This window comes from Mus musculus, chromosome 4 (genome assembly GCF_000001635.26).
Source record: "Mus musculus strain C57BL/6J chromosome 4, GRCm38.p6 C57BL/6J".
Lineage (NCBI taxonomy): Eukaryota > Metazoa > Chordata > Mammalia > Rodentia > Muridae > Mus > Mus musculus.
In genome coordinates, this window is record NC_000070.6 from 155,740,571 (window position 1) to 155,764,775 (window position 24,205).

General features: G+C 48.3%; 1 protein-coding gene and 1 long non-coding RNA gene across 6 annotated transcripts; one reads left to right on the top strand and one right to left on the bottom strand.

Annotated features, from left to right (window-relative positions):
* Positions 1–69: 69 nt before the first annotated feature.
* On the bottom strand, positions 70–20,554 carry Atad3a (ATPase family, AAA domain containing 3A). 4 transcript variants are annotated; one of them, XR_003954863.1, is made up of 16 exons: positions 20,232–20,554; positions 16,522–16,598; positions 15,491–15,592; positions 15,109–15,168; positions 14,187–14,256; positions 13,312–13,477; positions 12,997–13,066; positions 10,867–11,022; positions 10,298–10,354; positions 9,903–10,028; positions 9,562–9,686; positions 8,587–8,638; positions 8,101–8,171; positions 6,744–6,911; positions 5,459–5,759; positions 70–782 (listed from the first exon to the last, which is right to left on the bottom strand). XR_003954863.1 is itself a non-coding variant. In NM_179203.3 (16 exons), exons 1-16 carry the CDS (start codon positions 20,431–20,433, stop codon positions 618–620), a joined length of 1,776 nt encoding a protein of 591 aa, NP_849534.2. In that variant the 5' UTR covers positions 20,434–20,528; the 3' UTR covers positions 70–617. The 4 variants fall into 4 exon arrangements, 1 of the variants encoding a protein (NP_849534.2); XR_003954865.1 differs by having other exon boundaries at positions 5,459–5,567; positions 9,903–10,077; NM_179203.3 differs by having other exon boundaries at positions 5,459–5,567; positions 20,232–20,528.
* A 67-nt stretch (positions 20,555–20,621) lies between these two features.
* Atad3aos (ATPase family, AAA domain containing 3A, opposite strand) lies at positions 20,622–22,990 on the top strand. Of its 2 annotated transcripts, NR_027972.1 has the most exons (3): positions 20,622–20,716; positions 20,815–21,207; positions 22,800–22,990. It is a non-coding gene; the product is annotated as an ATPase family, AAA domain containing 3A, opposite strand (long non-coding RNA). The 2 variants fall into 2 exon arrangements; NR_027971.1 differs by lacking the exon at positions 22,800–22,990 and having other exon boundaries at positions 20,815–21,690.
* The last annotated feature ends 1,215 nt before the right edge of the window (positions 22,991–24,205 follow it).

The window sequence follows — 24,205 nt, forward strand, 5'->3', positions numbered from 1 at the left end:
CTGTGCTTCTTCCGTCATCTCTAACCCCAGGGGCGGTTGAGGCCCCTCCACCTCAGCCATCAAGCAAAATCAGAAAATCAGTCACAGTTTTATTCGATTCTGGATTTAAAAGGCCCGGACTCAGTAGAGGGAAGGCGGTAGTTCTGACGCTTGGATGCCACGGGCCAAGCGCTGTCTAGCACCAGATCCACTCTACCGAGTAAAGACTGGGCCAATTCTTGGCACAGATGTGTATATGGTAGGAGTAATGTCCAGGAAGCTGAGGGCCCCCTGTGCCTTTAGCCTGGTCCCTGTAGGCCCCAGTCCCGCTGGCATAGCCACTGGCTTGTGGTACGGCACTCTGCACACTCTCTGCTCTGCTCTGGGCTTGTAGACATGTCTCACCAGTGTACTGAGGTAAAGGAAGGCAGTATGCCTCCCTCTGCCAGCACTCAGAGTCAGAGACGAGGAGGTGTGGGAGGCAGAGAAGCTGACACCTCCAGTATCCCACAACTCCGCAGAGGCATTTGGAGCAATGTTGACCTCTTACAGAGGTCAAAGAAGACAGGAAAGGAGGGAGCAGTGTGGTCATAGAGACTGGCTGCCCCAGTCAGGTGTACAAGGTGTCCAGGTCCAGCTCAGCAGCTGAGGAGTGAAGGATGTGGCGGCTTGTTGGTCTGGGAATCGGGTCTCTCTACTTTAAGCCACTGCATCTTCTGCTGGTGCTGCTGCACAGCATCCTGCACACGGGCATCCATCATAGCTTCCGTGAGGACTCCATCCTCAGATGAATATGCCATGGCCTGGTAGAAAAGAGGGTGCAGAGGAGAAGCTAGTTGCTTGCACAGGGAGGCCAAGGCCCTCAATCTAGACCCACATTAGACACTAGCACAGTGGGCACACCTGAGCTTAGTACCGGGCCCATAGCCCAGTGCTACTGCCCAGTGCTAAATTTCCCAATACGTTTCTAAAATAGAAAGCCTGAACAGAGCTGTTTCCCCTCTGCACACATAAGCTAACTCCCTCTGAGCAGGACACAAATACAGAGCCCCCATAAACCCCTAAATTATTCTGGCTCCACTTCCCAGCTCAGGCATACCCCAGGTCACATAGCAACTACTCAGGCCAGATTATGCAGTTGTATACTTTACAGGCCTCCCGAACAGTGGCTGCTGCTGGCGGGCCCCTATCTTCGGGGTGTATGGTGTTAAGTGTGAGGTTGCTCCAATCAGAACCAAGTGGTCCTCTCTGGATAGGCTGCTCCTTTTCATGTCTGTTCCCACTGGATGACAATGGCCCCTCTCACTTCTTTATCCTCCCCAAGGATGGCACTCTAGGACCAGCCAGCAGGAGTTTGAACTGGTCAAGTTGTACCTTTTAGATACTATAAAGGGACCAGGGCTCACAGGTGGTCGAGACCACACTCCTGCTGGTTTTCTGCTTGAAGCAGAACCTGTCCCGAAAGCCATCAGCACAAGGTACGGAGAAATCTGAAATGAAGGGAACACTCCGGGCAGAGGATTTTCCACCCAGGGCACTAGGACACACTGTAAAGGAACAGGATTGCAGAGTCTCATGTAACAATTCTGCCAAGACACTGCCACCTGGGAGGAGATGACCATAATGGTATTCTGTCTCATCTGGACAAGCAGGACAGCCAGGAACAGATGGGCCTAGGGTCCACTATCTTACTATGATTCACTGTGGAGGAAGTCTTGACCCTACAGCCAGACCACCAACTCTGAGAGTTGTCTGGTCGTCACAGATACTCTCTCCCAGTTTGGGCTCACCAAGGCCAAAAGCAAGGTAGGCAGCTACACAGGAGCCCTGGCTGGATGGACAGGGTGGCAGCTCTCTCTAAGTGTCTACACCTTGCCAAAGGCCTAGCGGAGGAGAGCTCACCCACCAGCTAGCCAGGAACTCAGGTCAGGTGGAACAAACCAGACAGACATGAGGGCCCATGCTATGGGTATCCTGGGCTGGACCCTGGGTTACAAGCAAGCCAAGGTGGAGGTAAACAATGCTATGAAGCAGCATCACTCACAACCTGCTGGTGGCAAGCATCTTGCAACTCTATCTTCCAACTATTCTGTAAATCTAAAACTATTCAAATGTTTTAAGTTTAACTAGGTGTAGTGGTTTGCCTATAGTACTAGCCTCTCCTGAAGCTGGGGCAGGATTGCTTGACTGTGTAGGTCAAAGCCAGGCTGAGCAATGTAGTAAGACTCCAGCTCGAAATGAGTAAACAGGTGCTCAGGAGTTCACAGCACTTACTGCTCTTGCAAAGACCCAGGTTCGGTTCCCAGCACCAACACGGGGTGGCTCACAACCACCTGTAACTCCAGGGGAATCAATGTACTCTTTTGTGTTTTGTTTTAAGGCAGGGCCTCTCTAGATAACTGGCTGGCTTGGAACTCGCTATGCAGACTATGCTGACTGTAGACTCATACAGATCTGCCTGCTTCTGCCCTGCTGGGTCTAAAGGTGTGTGCCACCATTCCTAGCCTCATGTCCTCATCTAGCCTTCGTAGACACCAGGCATGCATATAGTGCACATAAACAAATGCATGCACTCATGCACACACATAAAACACATACAGTATATTACACATATGCATACTAAAAAAATCTTAAAATATTTCAAGAAATAGATTTTCCTTAAACCCTCAACAATGAAGGGGAAGGGAAGGGAAGGGAGAGAAACACTAGCTGTAGTTATCCCACACACTATCACCACCCCCTTGACATCAAAGGCAGATGAAGACAGCAGTGAAACTTATAGACCAGCAGTCCTGATGCATAAGCACTGAGAGCTGCAGCCCAGTCTTAAATAAGATTTGTCTTAAATAAACAACAACAGCCTAAGCCCAGCCTGGTGGAACACATCTGTAATCTCAATACTTGAGAGACTGAGGCAGGAGAATTTTAAGGGAATTCAAGGCTAGCTTGGGTGGGCTACAGAGTGAGATCACGTCTCAACAAACAAACACACACATTCCCCGAGGGCACACCATTGTTGTGATACGGGAGATTAAGGCCAGGAACGCACATAGGCAGACACTCCTCTCACCACTACATCCCCAGCCTTGACTTCAATTTTAAATGTTAAGATAGGATTTCATTGTGTTGCCCAGGCTGATTTTAAACTGGCAACCCTCTTGGCTCGGTTTCCAAAGTACTGGGATCATAGGTGTGCCATCATGTCCTGCTTGGTAATGGTTTATTAAATGGTATGACAGACAACAAAAAGAAAAAATAGATAAATCAGACTCCATCAAAATGTAAAAGTTTTGTACACAAGACAGAGGCGAGTGGTTCTCTTATGAATTTGTAGCTGGCCAGGTCTACACAGCAAGTTCCACGTCAACAACCAAAAAAGAATATTACCAAAAGAATAAAAAGACAGTCTATCCAATAGAAGAAAATATTTGTAAACCACATATCTGGTAAGAGGTTAATATCAGCATTATGTATGGAGAAGAGCCCCTACAATTCAAAAACTAAAACTCCACAACTTCAAGGCTGGAAGAGGGCAGTGTGAAGAGCACTGACTGCTCTTCCAAAGGACCCAGGGTCAAGTCCCTGCAACCACATGGTGGCCCACAACCTCATCTGTAACTCCAATCCAGGGGCTCTGGCATCCTTTCTTCTGCAGGCACCAGACTCTCAAATGGTATGTGGACATGTATACAAACAAAAACACCCCACGTGAAACAAAGCAAAACAGATACGGTGATGCACACCTTTAAGGCTAACCTGTTCTATAGAGTTCTAGGATACTCAAAACTACCTAGAGAGACTTTGTCTCAAAAAACAAGAACAAGGTAGTTAAGACAGCATTCTGTGTTAAGGGGGGTGGGGGGTGTGTGTGTGTGTGTGCTGGAGTGCACAGTCAGTCCCTAGAAGGGATGATTGCAAAGGCAGCACTTGTATTATCCTGATGCATGGAAGATAGAGGCTGTAGAACAAGGAAGTATCCGTGATGTGCAAGTATTCAGGAGTCCTATGGGGGTAAAAACAACAGCAGCATCCGGGTCTGTGTTATTCCATGGCTGGCAGGACCGAGGCAGCACCTTAGACAGTCCCTCTGTATCACCTGTTCCTCTCCAGAGAACAGCCTAGGTGAACCTGCCTTCGTCACGCTGTCCACTTGCCAGAACCCTCAGGGAGCATGCCCAGCTCTCCCTTTTAAAGCCTTGCTTGATCTGTTTTCTACTCTCTGACAGAGGTGAGCTATCTGGGTGACAGCTTTGTGAGCCAGGTAACCTGCCGAGATCAGCTCAGTGTATTGCCCCATAATATTTAACGTGACGAAGGTCTGACATTCTCATAGGTATATATTTAGAGATCATTCTTCAGAGGAAGTAATTTCCTTGAAATGAGGGCACAGAAAGAGTCCCTGGTTCCTTGGAATTCATGCACAAGAAAAAAAAGCTCACGGATGCTGTCTATCATATGAGGACCCAGCAAAACCCTGACCTCTATTAGCCAGAAAAGAGCCTTCTTTAAGGTCTGACCATGTTGGCACTAACTTTTGTACTTCAGCCTCCAGAAATGTGGAAAAATTACTTCTTGGTTTATAAGCAAGCCACCTATACTGTGCTGGGCTCCCTGTCCTCCACCATTAGTTGTGGGAACAGAGCTTGAACAAGGGCCACAACAGGGTGCTGCTTCTGAGATATGTGTTGCGAGCGTGTATGTCCCTCATGTACCCAGTGGCCACAAAATCCAAACCTAAATAGGACTGTCCCACGCATACCTTTAAAAGCACTGCCAAGTTTAAGTGGCTAGGCTGTCATTTGGTTACAGAAAGTTGGCTACAGGGACATGGTAAAGTTGGCGCAAAGTTTGAGATGGCCATAGCACTCTCCATCCCCCATCAACATGAATTTTCTTGACAACACTAAAGGCTGAAATTCCTAAATTGCCCTGTCCCGGCTGTAGGAGCTCCCTGCCACAAGACCATGGAGCTGTTACTAGGCAGCTTCAAAGAAAAAAAACAAAACATGATTTTAGGGAATGACAATAGGCCACTGTGGCCTATGCCTTGAGCCAACAACACCTTTATCGAGTTTCAGAAGGAACATTCCTGCCCCCTTGCTCAACTTTAACATAAACGTGTCCTAAAAAGCCGGATACCCAAGAGCACACATCCATGAAGCGCAAATCTGTTGATCCGAACTTGTCTGCAATTGTCTAACAGATAACTCAAAGCAGCCCTCTAGGCTCCCCCAGAGACTCCTGCACATCTGCTGTAGTACCTGTCATCCCCCTAAGACTGTGACAATGCTCCAGATTTGGGCCAGAACAAGCTGAGCTAGTGATATCGTCCCATCCTCCCATGAGTGACTCATTAGCCCTCAGTAGAACCAAGGGCCACATGTCTGTCTATCCATGCTTAGAACATCCTCCAACATAAGACTCACTATGGGATTAGGATAATATTCAGAGTGGGTTAGATCCCAGGACCTTAACTTACCTGCCACGCCACAGCAAGCTGAGCAATCTCCCGGCCTGACATCCCCTCCGTTAGCTGGGCAACCTCTGAGCATTTCTTTCCATAGTCAAACTGGGCCACCTTCAAGCGCCTGGAGGAAAAGTTCCTAAGTGGGTCTGGGCTTCCATGGCTCTATACAAACGGGGCTGGGGAGATTGGCGAGCAAGGCTGCCCAGGATCACACTCTTATCAGATGCTTCCACCATTAGTGCGTGGGCTTTTTTGTACAGCCGAAGTTGGATGAGGTAAACTCTGCCAGATATCCTCAGCCTTCCTTCCTGACCTGCAGGAGATGCCAGGTTGGAGCCAGGAAGGGTTGGCAGATGGAGCTATACTCTCCCAATCTGTCTTCACTCTTCCTTACTAGACCCAGCCTACAACTACATATTTAGCACCCAAAGAGCAGGCATACTTAAATGCTCAGCAATCAAATTCTAACAGAGAAGGTCGATTTCCAGGTAAGGAATAGAACAGTTAAGTAAAAGGACCTGCAATTCAAATTTTCAGCATTAACATTTGACCAAAAGCCACAGAAATACATGAAACATGAATAGAGGTCGCATGCCTAAGCAGAAGGTTGGGGACATGAGGCTAGCAGGAGGCAGGGGACTTGACCAGACCGGGTGGAGGATGGGCCCATAGGAAACAGCAGGGCCACCCATGTTTTCTCCAGAATATAGTAAAAGGCAACAGGCAGCAGGCGAGATTCAGGTCAGGACATGGAGACTGAATGCCATGGAGCCTGGGCCCCAGGAGACAGCTGAAAGCAGAGCAGCCTCTGCTGATGGGAGACAGGGGAAGTGAACCAGACACAGCAGTGAGGGCCTGTACCAAGGCCGCCTCATCACAGCCTGGCTTCTCCCCACACGGCTGCAGAGCAGCTTTGAGGAGTGGCAGGGCAAGTATGCAAGTAGACAGAAGAAAGCCATGTCACACTTAGTCAGTAGCTGAGGGCGGGAACTGCAACTCCCAAACCTGGTACAATAGGCACAGAGCAAATGTGGTGGGTGCCACGTGGAGGATACTATATTCTCCTGATACCCAGGACTCAGTGACTCAGGCACTTAAGAGCTGTTGGGGCAGCTTGCAGCTGTCCTCCCGTAAAGAGCAGTGAGAGGAAGGGCTCAGGGTCCCCATGACAGAGCCACCTTTGCCAGGGCACATGTACAGAATGTGACCCCACACAGATGGCCTAAACCCCAGGGAAATGAAGCGCTCAGACAGGTTCCAGGTCAATAAGGGGAACCCCGCGGGGCTGGATACTTACTGCTTTCCTTCTGTGGCCGGCTTAAGGACATACTTGTCAAAATACATTCTCACCAGGCGCTCTCGCTCCTCCCGCTGTGGCAGGGCAAAGCAGACCATCTCGTCAATGCGGTCATTGATAGCCCAATCAAACTGCTCAGGCTGGTTACTGGCCAGGACCAGCATGAACCTGCAGCCACAAAGTGCATTTGTCCAATCACCAGTCACTCAGAGACAGAAGGGCCTCTTCTTTTTTTTTTTTTTTTTTTGGTTTTTCGAGACAGGGTTTCTCTGTGTAGCTCTGGCTGTCCTGGAACTCACTCTGTAGACCAGGCTGGCCTCGAATTCAGAAATCTGCCTGCTTCTGCCTCCCAAGTGCTGGGATTAAAGGCATGTGCCACCACGCCCAGCTCAGAAGGGCCTCTTATGCCTCCTCAGGTAAACCTGATAGATGGATGTAACTTGGCAGCTCTCCCTTTCTTCCTTGCTCCCTTACCTTCCACGTTTTTTGTTTGTTTTGTTCGTCTGGGGGTTTGAATCCAGAGATTAAAGAATGTTGGGCAGGTGTTCAGTCACTGAGATGTACCTGTCATTCCTGACAGCTTTTTAACTCAGGAAACCCCAAGCCCACCAGATCATTTCTACAACCCTGATCAAGGTTGCCTGGTATCCTCAGGCCCTGTGCCAGTCCATGACCACAGCAAGTAAGGGGCTTGTGATGGATAAAGTGGCCTCATATTTACGAAAAGGCTGGGTCCTACCCTAGTGATGAGCAAGCTAAGAATAGAATTAGGGGACTTGGATAAGAGAAGCTTGTCTGACCATAGGCACCGACCCTGCCAGTGGCTTTTGGACAAAATCCTGGGAGACAGCTCTTACTGGGGTCTCTTTCAAGGCCTAGATGCTACCCTAGTCCCCGTATCGCAGATAAAGACCAAGGCTCTATTCTTTCAACACATGACACTTGGGATCAGCTCCCAGAAAGAGCAAACACATTCTGGGCTCAGGCCTGGGTGCCGGTGCCCTGAAAGCAGTCTTCGGACATGGTCAGTAACAGGAGTGTCTTAGTTCAGCTGCACATGGACAGCTGGATGTCAAAAGGCATGCGTGGGGTGATGTTCAAACCGGGTGGCCATGTTGACAGGAACTAACCTAGCAGAGTTTCCCATGTCTCATATTGCCTTAATGGGCCTTTAAGAGCCCTTCCCAGGTAAGAACATGAAGACAGCCCAGAGAGTTGCCCACCTACATACTACATGCATTGAACTCATGAATTCATGATGGTTTGTCAATTATATCTTTGCTCCCCTGTGAGGACCAAGAACTAACAATGCCCAGAAATAGCCTGCTCAGGGAGCTAGGGGCCGGACTGCACTTACTTACTACTGTGCTGTCCTGTCCTGTGTAGGAAGGCATTCAGAGTAGCCCTGAGGTCTTCACTTATCTTTTCCTACAGAAAGAAAATATTCAGCATCACTCTCCAGCCTGAGGAGCAGTTTTGTACACGGCCCGAGTTAAAGTGTCCACAGGAGACACTGCTGGGAGAGAAAGGCAGGGGTTAGGAGCACAGGCCTGACCTGAGAGCCAAACCTGGGATTCCTGCTGATTCGGGATCACTGTAGAGGGCGGGGTGGTCCGTGAGGAGGATGTTATGTTACGCATCTCCAGGACTCCGGCTCAATCACAAACTTCCCAAACTTAGAGGGAAAAGCAACTAAACTGCAGCCTCGGCCTGTGCATCATGAAGGCCTCGCCTTTCTGTGCTCTAGGTCATAGCAACCTCTAGGCCAGTCCTTTGCGAGACTGGCTTAGAGCACCCAGCTCTGACCAACTCCCAAAGCCAGACAGGGTTCTAGAACACTCACAGTCGCTCGTTTCCTGAGGAAGGCGTCTGCTTCATCCACAAAGAGCAGGAGGCTGTGAACCAGAGTAGTCAGGTTAAGAAGATGCTTGAATGCCACAAGCCAACATCAGCAGAAGCAACAGGAAGTACAGTGTATATCCCTGAGAGGAGCTGCCCCACACCAAGACCACAGGTCACGCCCTAGCAAGGATTCTTTTTTAAAAAGATTTATTTATTGTTATATGTAAGTACACTGTAGCTGTCCTCAGACACACCACAAGAGGGCATCAGATATCATTGCAGATGGTTGTGAGCCACCATGTGGTTGCTGGGATTTGAACTCAGGACCTTTGGAAGAGCAGTCAGTGCTCCTACCCGCTGAGTCATCTCACCAGCGCCTCCTATCTGGGTTTCTTAACATGCTAACCCAGTGAAGACCAGAGCTCAAAGCCTCCAGGACTCCAACACTAAAAGCCCAACTGTAGCTCTGATGTTCCTTCTACCTACAGGTCTCACTCAAAGCGGTCAGACAAGATCAGAGCTGAGAGCCTGTGTTCCGCATCAGAAAGAAGTGATTATCTAAGGTGAAATGGCAAAGTTCAAAGGAAAGGACATACCAAGGCACAGCAACAGTGCCAGGGACTTCTAGCCATGTACACTGCATGCGTTGGAATGACATTCTTAGCCAACTCTCAGAGGGTCCAACAGTCAAGGAGGCCTCGGGCCATTCCTTTCCCCATTTGAGTTGGCTCTTCACTCCTGGCAGTAATTATATCTGATTGGCAGCACCCTTGTACTGGAAGCCTTCTGTCCACCCTTGGCATGACATCTTCTCTAATGGACCCTTCAGCATAAGCATCCATCCCTAGCTGTCTTCAGAAGAGGCTACCCATGTACTCCCACACAACTTCAAGGACAGGACAGTAGGGAGGCCTTAGCTAGGTACCTGGTGGATCCATAGGAGTAGAAACCTACGTACATGGGGTTATATGCTCACCCTCGTCGGCTGGTGCTTGCCCAGTCGAAGACCTTGTGCATGGCAGTCACACCCTCCCGCCCCATTGGGGCCACGTCCCCGCCTGTCATGATGGCGTAGTCCATGCCTGAATGCAGTGCAAGTTTCTAGGCAGAGAGCGGTGGGGAAACAGAGCAGATGTTCCCTTCAGAGTCCCAACCCTACACCTCCACCAGCCAACCCTGTCTAGCATAGACAACTCCACCATCAGAGCCAGTGCCCCCTAAATGCACTGCAGTGCTCTGAGAACAAGTGACAAACGCTGCCAGAGGGTGAGATGCCCAGCTGAAACCAGTCCCACCTTCATAGTCAGGAATTTTTACCTTGGCAAATAGTGTCTTGCCAGTCCCCGGGGGCCCATACATCAGAACGTTCCTATACAGGCTTTTGTTCTTCTTGGTATTTCTTGTTGCGATGGCAATATCTCGGACCCGTGCCTCCAGGCTAGGCTGCCAGAGCAAGATGAGGTTTGGGGAACCTGGTCTCCCAGCCTACAGCCTTAGGGAGTGGAAGGACCACAGGTATTCTAGTGCAGCCTACTCCTTGTACATACAGACTGGCCTATGAGGTATCCGAATATAGGTTTGGTTGACAGTAACATGCGTTTCAGGGTCCCAAAGCCACGAGCACAAGGATCACATAAACACAACAGCTCAACTCTGTTGTCCCTCCCCTGGGACCCACAGGGCCACAAGCCACAGATGCCACATCAACTCACACTGAGGATGACGCCCTCCAATGCATCCTGGGGTCTGCTGACCAGTCGCCTGCTGACCTGGTAGGGGAGACCACCACAGTTGGCAAGACTCAAGTACCATGAAGTACTGCCCCACACAGACCAAGACTAGAACCCCAGTGTCAAAGCTGAAAAGACAGTGCCTGTGTGGGGCTTGAGCAATTGATTAGCTCTTTACTACAGATCTTTATCTTTCCAACCACCTGTGCTGATTATCTGAAGAGACCCAGCTAAAGCCAGAGAATAAGCCTGTCAGAGAGAGCAAAGAGCAGCCGAGCCTAAGGGAGGCGCTAGATGCCACACTACAGTCATACCTTCTATGCAGGACAGAATCTGAGCTCAGGTTATGAAGAGCTAAAGCAAACCCAGGGGCAGTCATATAATTAGAGAACACTGGTTAACAGACCTCATTGGTATAACATAGTTGTGAGAAAACACCCATGCCAGCATGACAGGGAAATCAACCACAGAGAAAATGCACACCACTTGTTTGTGATATGGGAAGAGACCTGGCAAGGAAGTGTAACCCTGAACCCTTACTGTGGCCATACCTGGATGGGATGCCTCAATGCCTCTAGCACTGAGATTCGGGAGGTCTCTCTCACCAAGGACGGCTTTCCCAATCGGGCCTCAATATACCGACCAGCAACAGAAGTAGCATTCTTTGCAGAATAGACTCCAACAGCTAATAGTGTCAACCCAGCCACCTGGGACAGAAAAACAGCAGTCTACATTGCATCTCTGCCCCACAGTTCATCCTGTGCCCCCAAAACAGCTAAGGCAACCCATGGTGGCCTATACTGACCCTGGTTGGATGCCTGACCCTATACCACAGCCAACCAAAGCTCTTGCACAATTCAGGTGATAACAAAAGCTTTATCACTGGCGCTCCACACCACAACACTTTTCTTTGTGCCTTATAACATGAATCCTCAAAAGCAGAGGCAGTGAGATGGAATGTGGCTGGCTGTACAGGGCTAGAGACTCTCTAAGGGTCTTGGCTTCCACTGTTCTCTTACCAATGAAAAAATTAAACTTCATTCTTAGAAAACAAGGCTAACCACAAACCATAAATCCCTTTAAAAGTCAATGTATTAGCACGTCAAGCAGTTCCATAAAGAGGGGCATCTTCCAGGCTAGCTTGTGGTTTACCAGAGTTCCCGCCTAGCAAGCCTAAGACGTCAGGTCCAATCCTCAGCACGCTATATAATAAAAACCAGTGTGCCCGCAGCACTCCCCGTCAGTGGATCAACCTCTGCACCTCGCTGGCATGAAGTCTCCAGTGACTCCCTGAAGAAGCTTCAGGTATCAGAGTCCATCTCCTACAGTGCACAACACCTCCTGCCTCATGAAGTTGTGGACTTGGCTAGGCATGATGGCGAACACCTTTAACCCCAGCACTTGGAAGGTAAAGGAGGGTGGATCTCTGTGAGTGTGAGGTCATCCTGGTCTACAGAGCAAGTTCCAGACACCCAACCCTACATAAATCAGAGCTGTAGAATTAGAACGCCTGTCTCAAAAAAAAGGAAGGAAAAAAGAGAGAAAGAGAGAAAGAAAAAGAAAAGAAAAAGGCAGATTAAAAAAAAAGAAAGTGGGCTGGTGAGATGGCTCAGCAGGTAAGAGCACCCGACTGCTCTTCCGAAGATCCAGAGTTCAAATCCCAGCAACCACATGGTGGCTCACAACCATCTGTAACAAGATCTGACTCCCTCTTCTGGAGTGTCTGAAGACAGCTACAGTGTACTTACATATAATAAATAAATAAATCTTTAAAAAAAAAAAAAAAAAGAGAAAGTTATCCTGGGCTGGAGCAATGGCTCAGCGGTTAAGAGCACTGACTGCTCTTCTGAAGGTCCTGAGTTCAAATCCCAGCAACCACATGGTGGCTCACAACCACCCATAATGAAATCTGATGCCTTCTTCTGGTATGTTTGAAGTCAGCAACAGTGTACTTATGTATGATAATAAATAAATCTCTGGGCCGGAGGAATCAGGGACAGAGCGAGCAGGGCCATCTGGAGCCAGCGGGATTGACCAGAGTGAGCAGAGGTCTTAAAAATTCAATTCCCAGCAACCACATGAAGGCTCACAACCATCTGTACAGCTGCAGTGTACTCACATACATAAAATAAATAAATAAATCTTAAAAAAAAATTGTTATCACTACCTTCTCCCAAGGACACTGGAAAGTGACTTCTAGCCGTTCCCTATATCGGTGCCTGGAGGTAGGCTACTACTGCCATGACTAGATGTGACTTGTCCTTCTAAGATTTATATGATAAGTACTTGGTCTTATGCAATGCTGTAGTTTACAAAATATTAGAGAGTGGGGCCTAGAAGTCATTAGGTGGCACTATTTAGCCTTTCCAACACCAATTAACCTTCTTGTTTTGTATGTTAGTCAGCTTTGGGTAACAAGTTAGAGCAACGTAAATTGGATTCAGAGAAGACTGAATTGTCTGAAATGCCCCTAAGCCCAAATACTTTATCAAGTCTCACTATAGTTCTTAAAGACAGTTATTACAGCTCATGTCCCTTATCTGAGCTGGCACAACAGAGATGAGTGTATCTGCAAGATATCAGGTGTCCCCACAGCCAGCAGGTATCAGGGAAGTCCCTGGAGACTGTGCCCTAGAGCTACCCCACTAGTGTCACCCCTAGGGATATATGGTAGTACACACCGTAGCTGTCACTTTGTCCCAGTCTGTCACAAATGCACGGAATCCTTCACCAAGCAAGGTGCCAGCTGTCCTGCATGAGGAAAAGTCACATGACTTTCTAGACGAGATGCTGGGCAAGGGCAGAAAGAAACTAACAAAAGTCTCTCAGGTCAGTCTCAGAAGACGAGTCTACCAAGGTGGGAGTTTTAAAGAGCAGACCAGAGCTGTAGGATAAGGAAGGATAGAGGCCCTTCATGACCTTCAGGGACTCGCTAGCTTGAGCTAGGAACTACAAGGCAGATGGACAGCAAGCACTAAGTTCTGGCTGATCCTTACCTGATAGACTCCAAGATGGTCTGGCGGTGCTCAGCAGCCTTGAGTCGAATCTGTTCCCGGATGATATCTGCATTCTCTCGATCAGCCTTGGCCCGTGCTCGGGCTTCAGCTTCCACCCGCAACATCTCGTTTTTATGCCTCAGCTCCATCTCGCGCTCCACAGTGGCTGTCCCACAAAAAGGCAAAGACAGTGGTCTTCAGCCCACATTGTACCTGCCTCTGTCCGCACTGCTGACATGCACACATAGACCTAGATACTGCATGGACCAGGGACAGCATTGTGTCACAGTGAACAACCCATACTTCACAGCAAACCCTTCTAGAAGACCCCTGAAATGGCCTGGACCACCTTTTGGATGACAATTTTAAAAACAAACAAAAAACGTGAATAATCAGGACAGAAACCTACTTGTACTGACATCTATCAGAATACCAGGAAGGTCATGAGATGAAATAATGTGCAGTAGTGAAATAATTTGTCAGTAGTAAGAACCAAACACCCAGCAATGTGTCAATTGTCACTGCACAGAGACACCAACAAACTGCCTCAAACCCTTCCTGACAGACTCCTGGAGACAGGAGATGCTCCCCCTGCTGGGACCCATATGTGTAAGGTGGCAGGGCGGCCTGATGATAAATGAAGTCCTGCCACAGGAGCTAACCATGGGCAATTTTCCTATCTGAATCAACTAGTTCTAGACCTTTCTACTCAGGGGTCAGAGTTAGCTCTGTGAACCCGAGGTATCCACTGTGTCTGATATCAAAGCGCATACTGTAAATGCAGTCCTTATTTGTGATCTTAGTGAGTCTCTGTGGGGGCATTTCTTAAGGACTAAGATGCCCAAGAAAGGCACCCATCCTTGGCGATGTCCTACCTCGCCGTATGGCCTCCTGCTTCTGCACAGACTCCTCTTGTTTCCTTAAATTCTCTTCATTCAGAAGTTGCTGAGAAGTCACATTAAAGTTAAAAGCTTTTGAGGATCAGAAAGAGAACAAAAACCAAGCCAACAGGTTGCAGCTGCTCTAAGCCAGGAATGCTTCTGCCCACCTGAGGATCCCCAACTTTCTTGGGGCTCTAGCTGGTACACTCCAATGCAGACACATCTGATGTAGACCCCGGGGCAAGCACACATTAAGAGACTGGCTTCAGAGCTGCCCCACCTGCTGAGGCAGAAGCAGCCTTTATAGCAGCACCAATGTGGTTCCTAACCCCCAGGGCCTGTAGCTCTGCTTTACAGAATTCTGATCTCTGCCAACTGAGAGTAACAGCTATAATGCCCAGCAAACAAAACAGGAACATAAGCCTGAGGCTGCTGAGCTCCTATAGCGGGATCCAGCCTGGATCAAAGGAGGCCTCTCTAGGTTTTGGACAGCCCAGGATCCCAGTCCTCCACCATTCACTGACCTTGCTAATTAGACAGATGCCCATCTAGCAAGAACCCTCAAGGGTAACTAAAACAAAAAACAAAAAAACAAAAAAAAAACAAAAAAATCCCCCCAAACCAACCCACTTCTACTGTGGGAGCATCACAAGAAGTTATGTGCATGGGCTTATTATATATGTGCTTGAGTATGTCTATACACATGTGTATGTGTACAGCACATCTCTGCCTTTAGGTGCATGTCTGGGCACATCCATCGTGCACACAGGTCATGAATATGAACATGCCAGGGTCTATGTCTGAGAAAATCCACCCAGAACCAGCAACACTTGTATTCTTGTCTAAAACGCAGCTGCATGGTCTCCTATGTCACTCCAAGAACACTGCACGATTCCCAGAGGTGTGCCTTGCTTACCTGTTGTTTCAGCTGGTCCTCATAGCGCTGTCGAGCGAGCTTATCCTGGTACTGGGCCCTCTAGGGGAAAAGACAGAAGTAAAGACTCGCTCTGGCTGGAGAAGCCACTAGAAGAATCAGAGAACATGATCTGGACCTACCCTGGGGTGGCTGCTGAGGTAAGTGGCAGATGAGCTGCCACCTCCTACAAATATGCGGATACAGAACGGCTCTGTACCAAGGAGTCCATGGCTTCGAGGTTATTGTGTTTTGTTTGTTTTTACAATAGTGGTCCAGATCTCAGTACAGCAACCACCACTTTGTAAACCCTTGGTTAGTCAGTGAGTTAAAGATCCGGAGGGGTACCCCACTGTCCCACTCGCACTCCTGCCTGTGCACTCACAGCCTGGTGCTGTCGTGTCTCTTCAGTCAGGGTTTTCCTTCTTTCCTCGGCTTGCACACGGATCTGTTCGCTCTTCAGCTGCTCTACGGCAGCTTCGTACTCCTAGAGAGTACAGGAGAATCTGTGTAAGACTCACCCTCTACAGCCATCCCATCGGGCTGCAGATTACCAAATGGCAAGGATAGTATTCCCCTCCTACCCTGAGCTCGACTGTGTTGTCCAACAGACAAGGACTAAAGATGGAGACTGTTCTGAGCTCATTGAAAACCCTGGCATCAAGTGTTCTTTTGAGTTTTGTTGTTTGTTTTTCAACACAGGGTTTCTGTGTAGCCCTGGCTGACCTGGAATGTCTTCTGTAACCAGACTGCCCTGGAACTCAAGAAATCCACCTGCCTGTCTTCCAAGTGCTGGGATTAAAGGCATGCATGACCCCATCCAGCTTCAAGGATTCTTCTAAGCACAGAGAAATTAAAAAAAAACAAAACAAAACAAAACCAGGCATGGTGGTGCATACCAGTAATCCTAGCACTTAAAAGGCTGAGACAGAAGGACTGCCAAGAGTTTGAGGCCAGCTTGGGATACATAGAAAAACTCTCAGCCAGGGGTATCATGGAGTATGAGGTTATATTCCCAGCACTCTGGAGGTAGAACAGACAAATCTCTGAGTTCAAGGCTAGCCTGGTCTACAGAGTGAAACCAGGATAGCAAGGGGTATACAGAGAAACCCTGTCTTAAAGGAAGAAAGGAAGGAAGGAAGGAAGGAAGGAAGGAAGGAAGGAAGGAAGGAAGCCATCTCAAAATAAAACAAAACAAAACAAAAAACCCCAAAATTTTCAAGAAAGATCCCTTGCCTCTAAGCCCAGACGTTCCTCACCTACGACTTCCCTCTCAGGTACCTCGACTACAGGGTCATAGCCAAATATGCTCAGCTTCCAGCCCTTACGCCCCCCAATTCGCTCATAGACTGGAGAACACATCCATAGCCTGTCATCTTGCCTGGCCCTCTCACACCCTCATGGCCCACAGCTCACCTTGAGCTTGGACTGCTGTTCCAGCTGCAGCGTCTGCTCCTGCATCTGTGCGAGACTCAGTGCCTCCTTGGCATGGCCTGCAGGGAACAGAAGAGAGGGTATTACTACGCTGCCAGTCAACATTATCTGTGTGGCTAAAAATGGAACCTCTCACTCATGCCAAGGGGCTTTCAGTCTTGGATCGTTCGTGTGCCTTCTCAGCCAGTCTCACCCCTGCCTCGATTCACAATAACCGTTCCTTTCAAAGCCGCTGTCCCGCCTCCGACAGAGAGCCCGGAGAATTTGGATATGAGCTTGGTTGTCACAGAGCTTGCCCAGCATGCAAAAAGTCCTAGGCCGGATCCCTAGCACCACACACAACCAAGAGTTGTGTGCACGCCTGTGATCCTAGTATTCCGAAGTTGGAAGCCAAAGGATCCTCAGCGGCGTAGTGAGTTTGAGATAGCCCAGTAGCCATGAAACGTTGGGGGAAGGAGAACATGTAAGAGTCCCATCCCCGGGGATCATCGCATTGCCAAGAGCTCCATCAAAAGACCACCACACACTCATCCAGCATCAGGCTGTGCAACTATAACATGTCAGGCATCTTCCAGTTAGGGAAGCAGAGCTCTAGCTGGTGTCTGTATCTGTAACCATTGATGTTGCAAAAAACACGCAGGCAAAAAAGAATGGGTAAGGATCAGATATCAGACAACGCGCCTAGGTTATTAATGTCTTCTACATGTTTTGTGTGTCAGGGGGCACTGGTGTTTGTCAATACTTAGTGGGAAAGCCGGGCATGGTAGTGCACGCCTTTAATCCCAGCACTTGGGAGGCAGAGACAGGTGAATTTCTGAGTTCGAGGCCAGCCTGGTCAACAGAATGGGTTCCAGGACAGCCAGGGCTACACAGAGAAACCCTGTCTCAGGAAAAAAAAAAAAAAAAAACCTTAGTGGGAAAAACTTTACTTCTAGTATATTCTAAAGAGGCCTAAGAAACAAGTCTAGTCTAAATTTCCATGATAGTTTTCCATTACTAATACCTTATTGTAAAAAGTTTCTACCACAGAAAAACACGGGAGTGAAGATCACCAAGGAAACCCATACCTAATACAACGATGTCCATGTTTTGCTATTCTAACCCTTACTTTCTATCCCCATGACTTTCTTATATTTTTGAAGTCTTCAAAGTCAGCTGCAATTTCTTCATGTTACTTTCAAATGTCACAATCATGTCGTTAGCCAGAGCTTTACGACTGTTAGTGGTATGATTATGGGGAGGGAAAATGGCCTAAGACAGGAGGCAACATGGCATGAGCATTCCACAGGTTTAGATGAGCACGGCTGATGTCCTGACATTTGGGATCAATTTAGACAGAACATGCAGTTTGGCATGAACTCGACCAATGAGCAACAGTGTCAGAGCTTGGGAAGGACCTTCCAAGACAATCTTGCCCTAGACTCTCTTGTCTTCAGTGACCAGGACAGAAGACAAAAGAACTCACACCTGAGCAGAGAGAGAGCAGCAAGGCACAGCCCTACACCAATTCAGAGAGTCAGCTGCGAGGCCAAGTGCTGAGCAGGTTATCACAATGGCCTCTGATACACTGTCTCTCTCTGACAGGACAGGGCTGGGGACAGAAGCACTCTTTGGGGTCTCATCCCAGCACAGTAGGCAGGAATGGAGGTAGCACAGTCCAACAAAACTGGGGCCAACCTCCAGCTCCTGTTTCTTCTTCATGTGGCTTTGGCAAGCTGAGCTAACTTCTCTGAGTCCATTTTCTTGTAAAGTGAGTCAGAATAGGTAAACCTCAGCACAGGTTTAGTGCCCACCTGAGACTGCCCTACAAGAAAAGGGCACAGACCTAGACAGCCCATGAGGGCATGCAGAACCCATGGAATTTGTTGCTGGCCCAGAAAAGAGAGCTCTGTTAAAGCATAGTAGAGGCCAGGGCACTGAACCTAGATAGCGCATGCTCTGGGCAAGCCCTCCAGGACTGCCAGGACAAGCGCCTGAAGAGCAATTTACATGCAAGAGTAGTCAGGATGTAGCTGAGGGTTGGAACTACTGTTCTCCATAGTCTATACAACAGCCTGCATTAGTGAGACTAATAGCCAAGATTCAATTCTGAAACTCTAGGTGTGTCTAGAGAGTGATCTCCCCAACCCAGGAGTTACCGAGAGTTGTCCCCTACGTAACAGTGTAACAGGACACGGGATCATCTGCCAAGTCTTCTAATACTGGAAATGCCTTGAAAACCAGCCACTTTTCCTCATTTCAACCCAATCACTGAGATTATCTAGCAAACACAATAGATTATTTACAAAATTACTAGCTCTGCTGGACCTCAAGAGACAGGTGACCCTGGACCTCAATCTGAAGGCTCTGAATGTCTATATGGAGATTTGAGTCTGTGGGGCTCAAGAGACCATTGCCAAAAGTGGACAGGATCTCACAGTGTACCCCAACTAGCCTGGAACTTACTGTACAGAGCAGTCCAGCTTCAAACTCAGAGATCTGTCTGTCTCTGCCTCCCAAGTATTGGAATTAAAGGCATGAGCTCAAGACTTTTTTTTTTCCTACAAGAGCAGAGAATTGACTCACCAAGTGCCAGACTCTCTCTCAGAGGGTCTGCATATTATACCTATTTAAATTAGGGCTTCCCTATAGGATCTTTTGAAAAACAGAACACCCGCATAAACACAAAATTGAGAATGGAAACATCCTTCAATAAGTATTCATTCAACAAAGCTGACATTTCAGGCTTTTAAAAAATTTTTTATGTATTTGAGTTTTTGCCTGCATATAAGTATGTATATGTCTGGTACCCTTAGAAGCCAGAGGAGTCCTTGGATGCCCTGAAACTGGGGTTACAGAAGGTTTTGAGCTGTCATATAGGTGCACAGAATTGAACACAGGTCCACTACAATAGCAACAAGTGCTCTTAGCCTTTCAGCCATCTCTGCAGCCCCCTGCAGGCTCTTAAAAATATTTCAACTAGCTAGGCATAGTGACACACGCCTCAGGAGGCCGTGGCAGGTGGAGCTGTGATTTCTCTGACAGCCTGGTCTACAGGAGTCTCAGCCAGGGCTGCACAGTCTTTATAAAAACAAGAACAAACAAAGCAAAATAATCAAAAAAATCCACCTTACATTACACTTTGGCACAAACTGTCAACATCAAAACAAAAATGTGTCATTTGTTGGGAAAAGTCCTGGCCTTTGGGATCCATCAATGCTAAAATCTGTCTCAGAGAGGATCAACCTTTACGGACACCCTCACCTCACGTTCCACAGTGGAATGCTATCATCCAATAGTAAACACGACATCTACTCTCTCCTTTTTAAGTGAGAGATTGCTATTAACTACCACAACACAGGATCGCCTGACCTGGCTATGACTTTTGGCCTGCACCACGTGGAGGCAGCTAGAAAGCCCAACAGTAAAGTAGGTAAGGCCAACATTGGCACAGGGTCTCTCCTACGACCTACGTGTTGACAGCTACAAGTGCAAGAGGGTGGCAGGATCGGGGTCTCCCCCAATGCAGGACGGCTATGACCAAATGTCCCATAAGCGGCCATTCAGGTCACCTGAAAGGTACGGCTGCGAACGACCACTGTGCTGCTAAGACGTCAAGAGGACCAAAGTCCTAAGGGCAGCAGCTAGTGCCTCCGAGAGAAACCTCCCATTTCCCAGGGCCTCGGCCCGCCAAGCCCAGCCCGCGCACTCACGCGAGTGCTCCAACTCGCGAGCCGCTTTGGCCGCACGTTCCAGGCCCGTCGGGTCGAAGTTGCTCCATTTGTCCTTGGGCGATGGCCGGTCTCCCGCCCCGCGGTCACCGCCGCCCTCCGCCCCGGGTTGAGCGGGCGGCAAGGGCAGCGGAGGCCCTGTGCCTTCGCCCTTGGGGCCCTTGATGCCGAAGAGCCACGACATGGTCTGCAAGCTCCGCGCGCCCTCGGCGGACCGTACCGGAGCGTGACTCGCGAGGCTCCTCGCAGTCACCACGCGCCGCGGGCGCGACTCACTGCGCAGGCGCGAGCCACACCCCTTCCTTCTGGACGACGGAAACCTAGGAGGGTCAAGACGTTCTCAGCCGCCGGATTGGCCGCTGACATAGGGACGCCAGTGGCGTCGGTGGCACGATTTGCCCAGCTTTCTAAGGAGGCGGAACTGGACAGAGCTCCTGGACCAGGCAAATAGGAGCAAAGTTTTCGAGGTGGGTGTGCCTTCATCCTAGAAAACTTTTTTTTTTTTTTTTTTTTTTTTAAGCAAAGGTGCTATTCCTCTGGGGTCGTTCTGTACCTGTCGCTATAGGCATTTATGGAGACGCCCCAGCCACAGAGCCCACAGACGATCAGAGACACTGGACTCACACCACGGAGGGTCAGAACTCTTCTGCTGTGAATCCTACCCAAAGAACAGAAGAGGAAGGGAAAACCTGAAGGTGCTGTGGGTCTCCCGGAGCTAATTTTTTCCGGACTTGAGATGCCTCAGGTCACTGCAACTAAGGGCGAAGTAATCGGGGTGAGACCTCCAGCCGGGAGGACTAGAGAAGGGGTCCCTGGCGCCCCTCGACCGGCCGGGCACCCCTGCTGTGACCCCACGCTTTCTCGGAGCCGGATTCATGTATATCTGTGGCTGCTTTGAGCGTCTCCAGGCCAGCGGCTCCTACAGCCAAGCGTGCATAAGAATAAGAGAGTTACTTAGGTCAGAGACTTGGGCGCCTCTGACAAACAATCCTGCACCATTCTGCTACGATTGCTCAGGCGGTGTTTTGAGCCCGATCCTCTTTGGTGTTTTGGCAACCCACGGCGGCTATTGGCATGCTGCTGCTTTGCAGTACAAGCCAGAAAGCCAAGCCGACTCCCAGAGCCTGCAGAGGGTACATTACACTCAGGAGCTACTTAGAGTGAGGGCTGGTGCTCCAGGCTTGTGCTTGTTAGCCAGTGAGCGCTCCTTGGGAGCCTGCTGAGCCAGGTGCCTGCTCTGGACCTAGGGTTGACCTAACCTTTGGGCAAGTGGAAGGTAGCATGGACAGTGGCAGTTGTCACTAGGAACCCACATTTACCAAAGTCAGCGTCTTGGGTCCAGGCATCTTTCATAAAACCGGTTGAGTTCACAGAATTGTTTGGACTGTTTTTTAACACTGGACAAAAGGCAATTTTAAATGATAAAAAAGGAAGTTGAAGGTATGTTATTAGTCGTATTTATTTTTTATAAAACTTTAATTTTTTAAAATCTTACTATTAATGATAGTTCTTGAGTGCTGTAACCTTCCTTATAGCCCACCACCCATCAGAGATAGTGGAAAAAGGATATGGGGGAGGTAGACCTGTTTAGAAATGGTTCTTTGGAACAACTCCTGTCTATGTTGTCTGAAAATCAACAGTTCATTTCCCAGGTTAACAGCAGCAGCTCCATCCATTCCCATACACTTCACAAACACACTAACAGTCCAGTTCGATAGTCTGGATAACAAACATGAATCAGCAGTGGTGACACAACCTAACGGAGACAGCCAAGCCACCGCCTCTGTAGGAGGGACCAAGAGGAATGCCAAGAGAAGTTCTCAACTAGGCCTCTCTCTTTGCAACAAAGATCAGCAAAGATGTGTTGTACAGCTAGCTCAATAAGCAAGTCTAGCTCTGCTTCCATCACTGTCCATCACTGTCCAGTGTTTCTTGATATAAGGTTTCTTTGAGCTCTGACACTCCTGGAACTTAAGCTGCAGATCAAACTGTCCTGGAACTCAGAAATCTGCTACATCCCAAATGCTTGGATGAACCGTGTAGGTCACCACCATTTGTCTTAAATTTAAATCCTAAGATTATTCTACCTGTGACCCCTGTCCCCCAACAAAACCAAATGAGTTTCCCAGCAATAGCCAGACATCACTCATTGGCCATAAGGGTTTTTTGTTTGTTTGTTTGTTTGTTTGTTTTTAAATGGACAAACCACGTCTCTCATAGCAGTCGCCTTTGAGCTTAGATGGGTAAGTAAGGAGGGTCAGAGCTTTTTTTTGTTGTTTTTTTGTTTTGTTTTGTTTTTCGAGACAGGGTTTCTCTGTGTAGCCCTGGCTGTCCTGGAACTCACTTTGTAGACCAGGCTGGCCTCGAACTCAGAAATCCGCCTGCCTCTGCCTCCTGAGTGCTGGGATTAAAGGCGTGCGCCACCATGCCCAGCTAGGGGGTCAGAGCTTTTAAAGCCACACACCTTTCAGTCTTTTGCTGTATTTGGTAAGCACATAACCTTTATAAAATTCTGAATCTTGACTTTTTCAATTTTTTTTTTTTTTAAAGCGTGGGCCTAGAGAACGGCTTCGTGGCTAAGAAGAGTATGCACTGCTCTTCTAGGGGACTTGAGGTTTATTTCCAGCAACAACATCAAGCTTCTCCCTGCTGTTTGTAACTCCTTTCTGAATCCTCTCAACTCACAGATACATGTACAAACCCGCACAGGTCATGAACACTATTAAAATTAAACATACTTTTGTTTGTTTGCTTGCTTTTTTGAGACAGGGTTTCTCTGTGTAGCCCTGGCTGTCCTGGAACTCACTTTGTAGACCAGGCTGTCCTCGAACTCAGAAATCCGCCTGTTTCTGCCTCCCAAGTGCTGGGATTAAAGGTGTGCGCCACCACGCCCAGTTTAAACATATTTTTTTTAAAATATTTATTTATTTATTATATATCAGTACACTGTAGTTGTCTTCAGCCACACCAGAAGAGGGCATCAGATCTCATTACAGATGGTTGTGAGCCACCATGTGGTTGCTGGGAATTGAACTCAGGACCTCTGGAAGAGCAGTCAGTGCTCTTAACCGCTGAGCCATCTCTCCAGCCCCCCATATTTTTTAAGTATTAGGATGAAGCAGGTGGGAGGATCACTTGAGCCCAGGAGTTCGGTTAGGCTGAGCAATATAGCAAAACTTCGCATTGAAAAAAAGAAGAAAAGAAAGAGAAGGAGAAAAGGAAGTGAGACAAGTCTGGGAAGGTTGGCAAGACCCTGTGTCAGATAGCAGGGGGGTTGATTGATTGATTGATTGATTACCATTAAGAGGGCAGAGGTATAGCCTCTCCCTCTGAGCAGCTAACTCTATACCTTACAGTCTGATAGGATGTAGACTGTCTCTGAAATTTAACTATTTATGGATAAATGTCTAGGTCATAAGCTTTGGCTCATTCCCCGACTAGTTTATAACATTATTGTATTCTATGTGCGCCACATGGCTGGTTACCTCTCCTCAGTTTGATGTGTCTGTCTGCTAAGAGTTTGGGGCAAATCTCTTCCTGCACCTGACTCTATCCCAGAGTTCCTCTCTCCCTCCATGACCTCCCAGCACCTTCTATTTTTTGCCTTAGCTAAAAGACCCTCAGGTTTTTATTGACAGATGATGCTTCCACACAGTACACAAGAGATTCTCTCTACACCTGATGGCTCCTTCTTTAAATATGGCTCTGGTTGCAAGACCATATTTAATTGCAGAGAGCTAACTGGCATTTATGATAGGAACAGTTGGTGATTAATCTTGTCCTGTTTCTGCCCAGAGACTTCACACCTCCCACAACACCTTGTCTCACCTGGGTCCTGCTCCCATCTGAAAGCTGGATCTCTTGGCGTTTGTCTGGTCTGCTGTCTCACCACACTGTCCTCCTAGGGAAGTTATGATTGATTGGCTTTCTTTCTTTCTTTCTTTCTTTCTTTCTTT

Bases quoted from the DNA above. Each gene is read 5' to 3' on its own strand.
- Atad3a (NM_179203.3), bottom strand. From the start codon at position 20,433: ATGTCGTGGCTCTTCGGCATCAAGGGCCCCAAGGGCGAAGGCACAGGG. The intron at 14,257-15,108 runs GTAAGCAAGGCA...GTGACTTCTCAG, and splicing joins AGGACCAGCTGAAACAACAG to CAACTTCTGAATGAAGAGAA. The intron at 13,478-14,186 runs GTAGGACATCGC...TTTGTGGGACAG, and splicing joins GCAGGAGGCCATACGGCGAG to CCACTGTGGAGCGCGAGATG.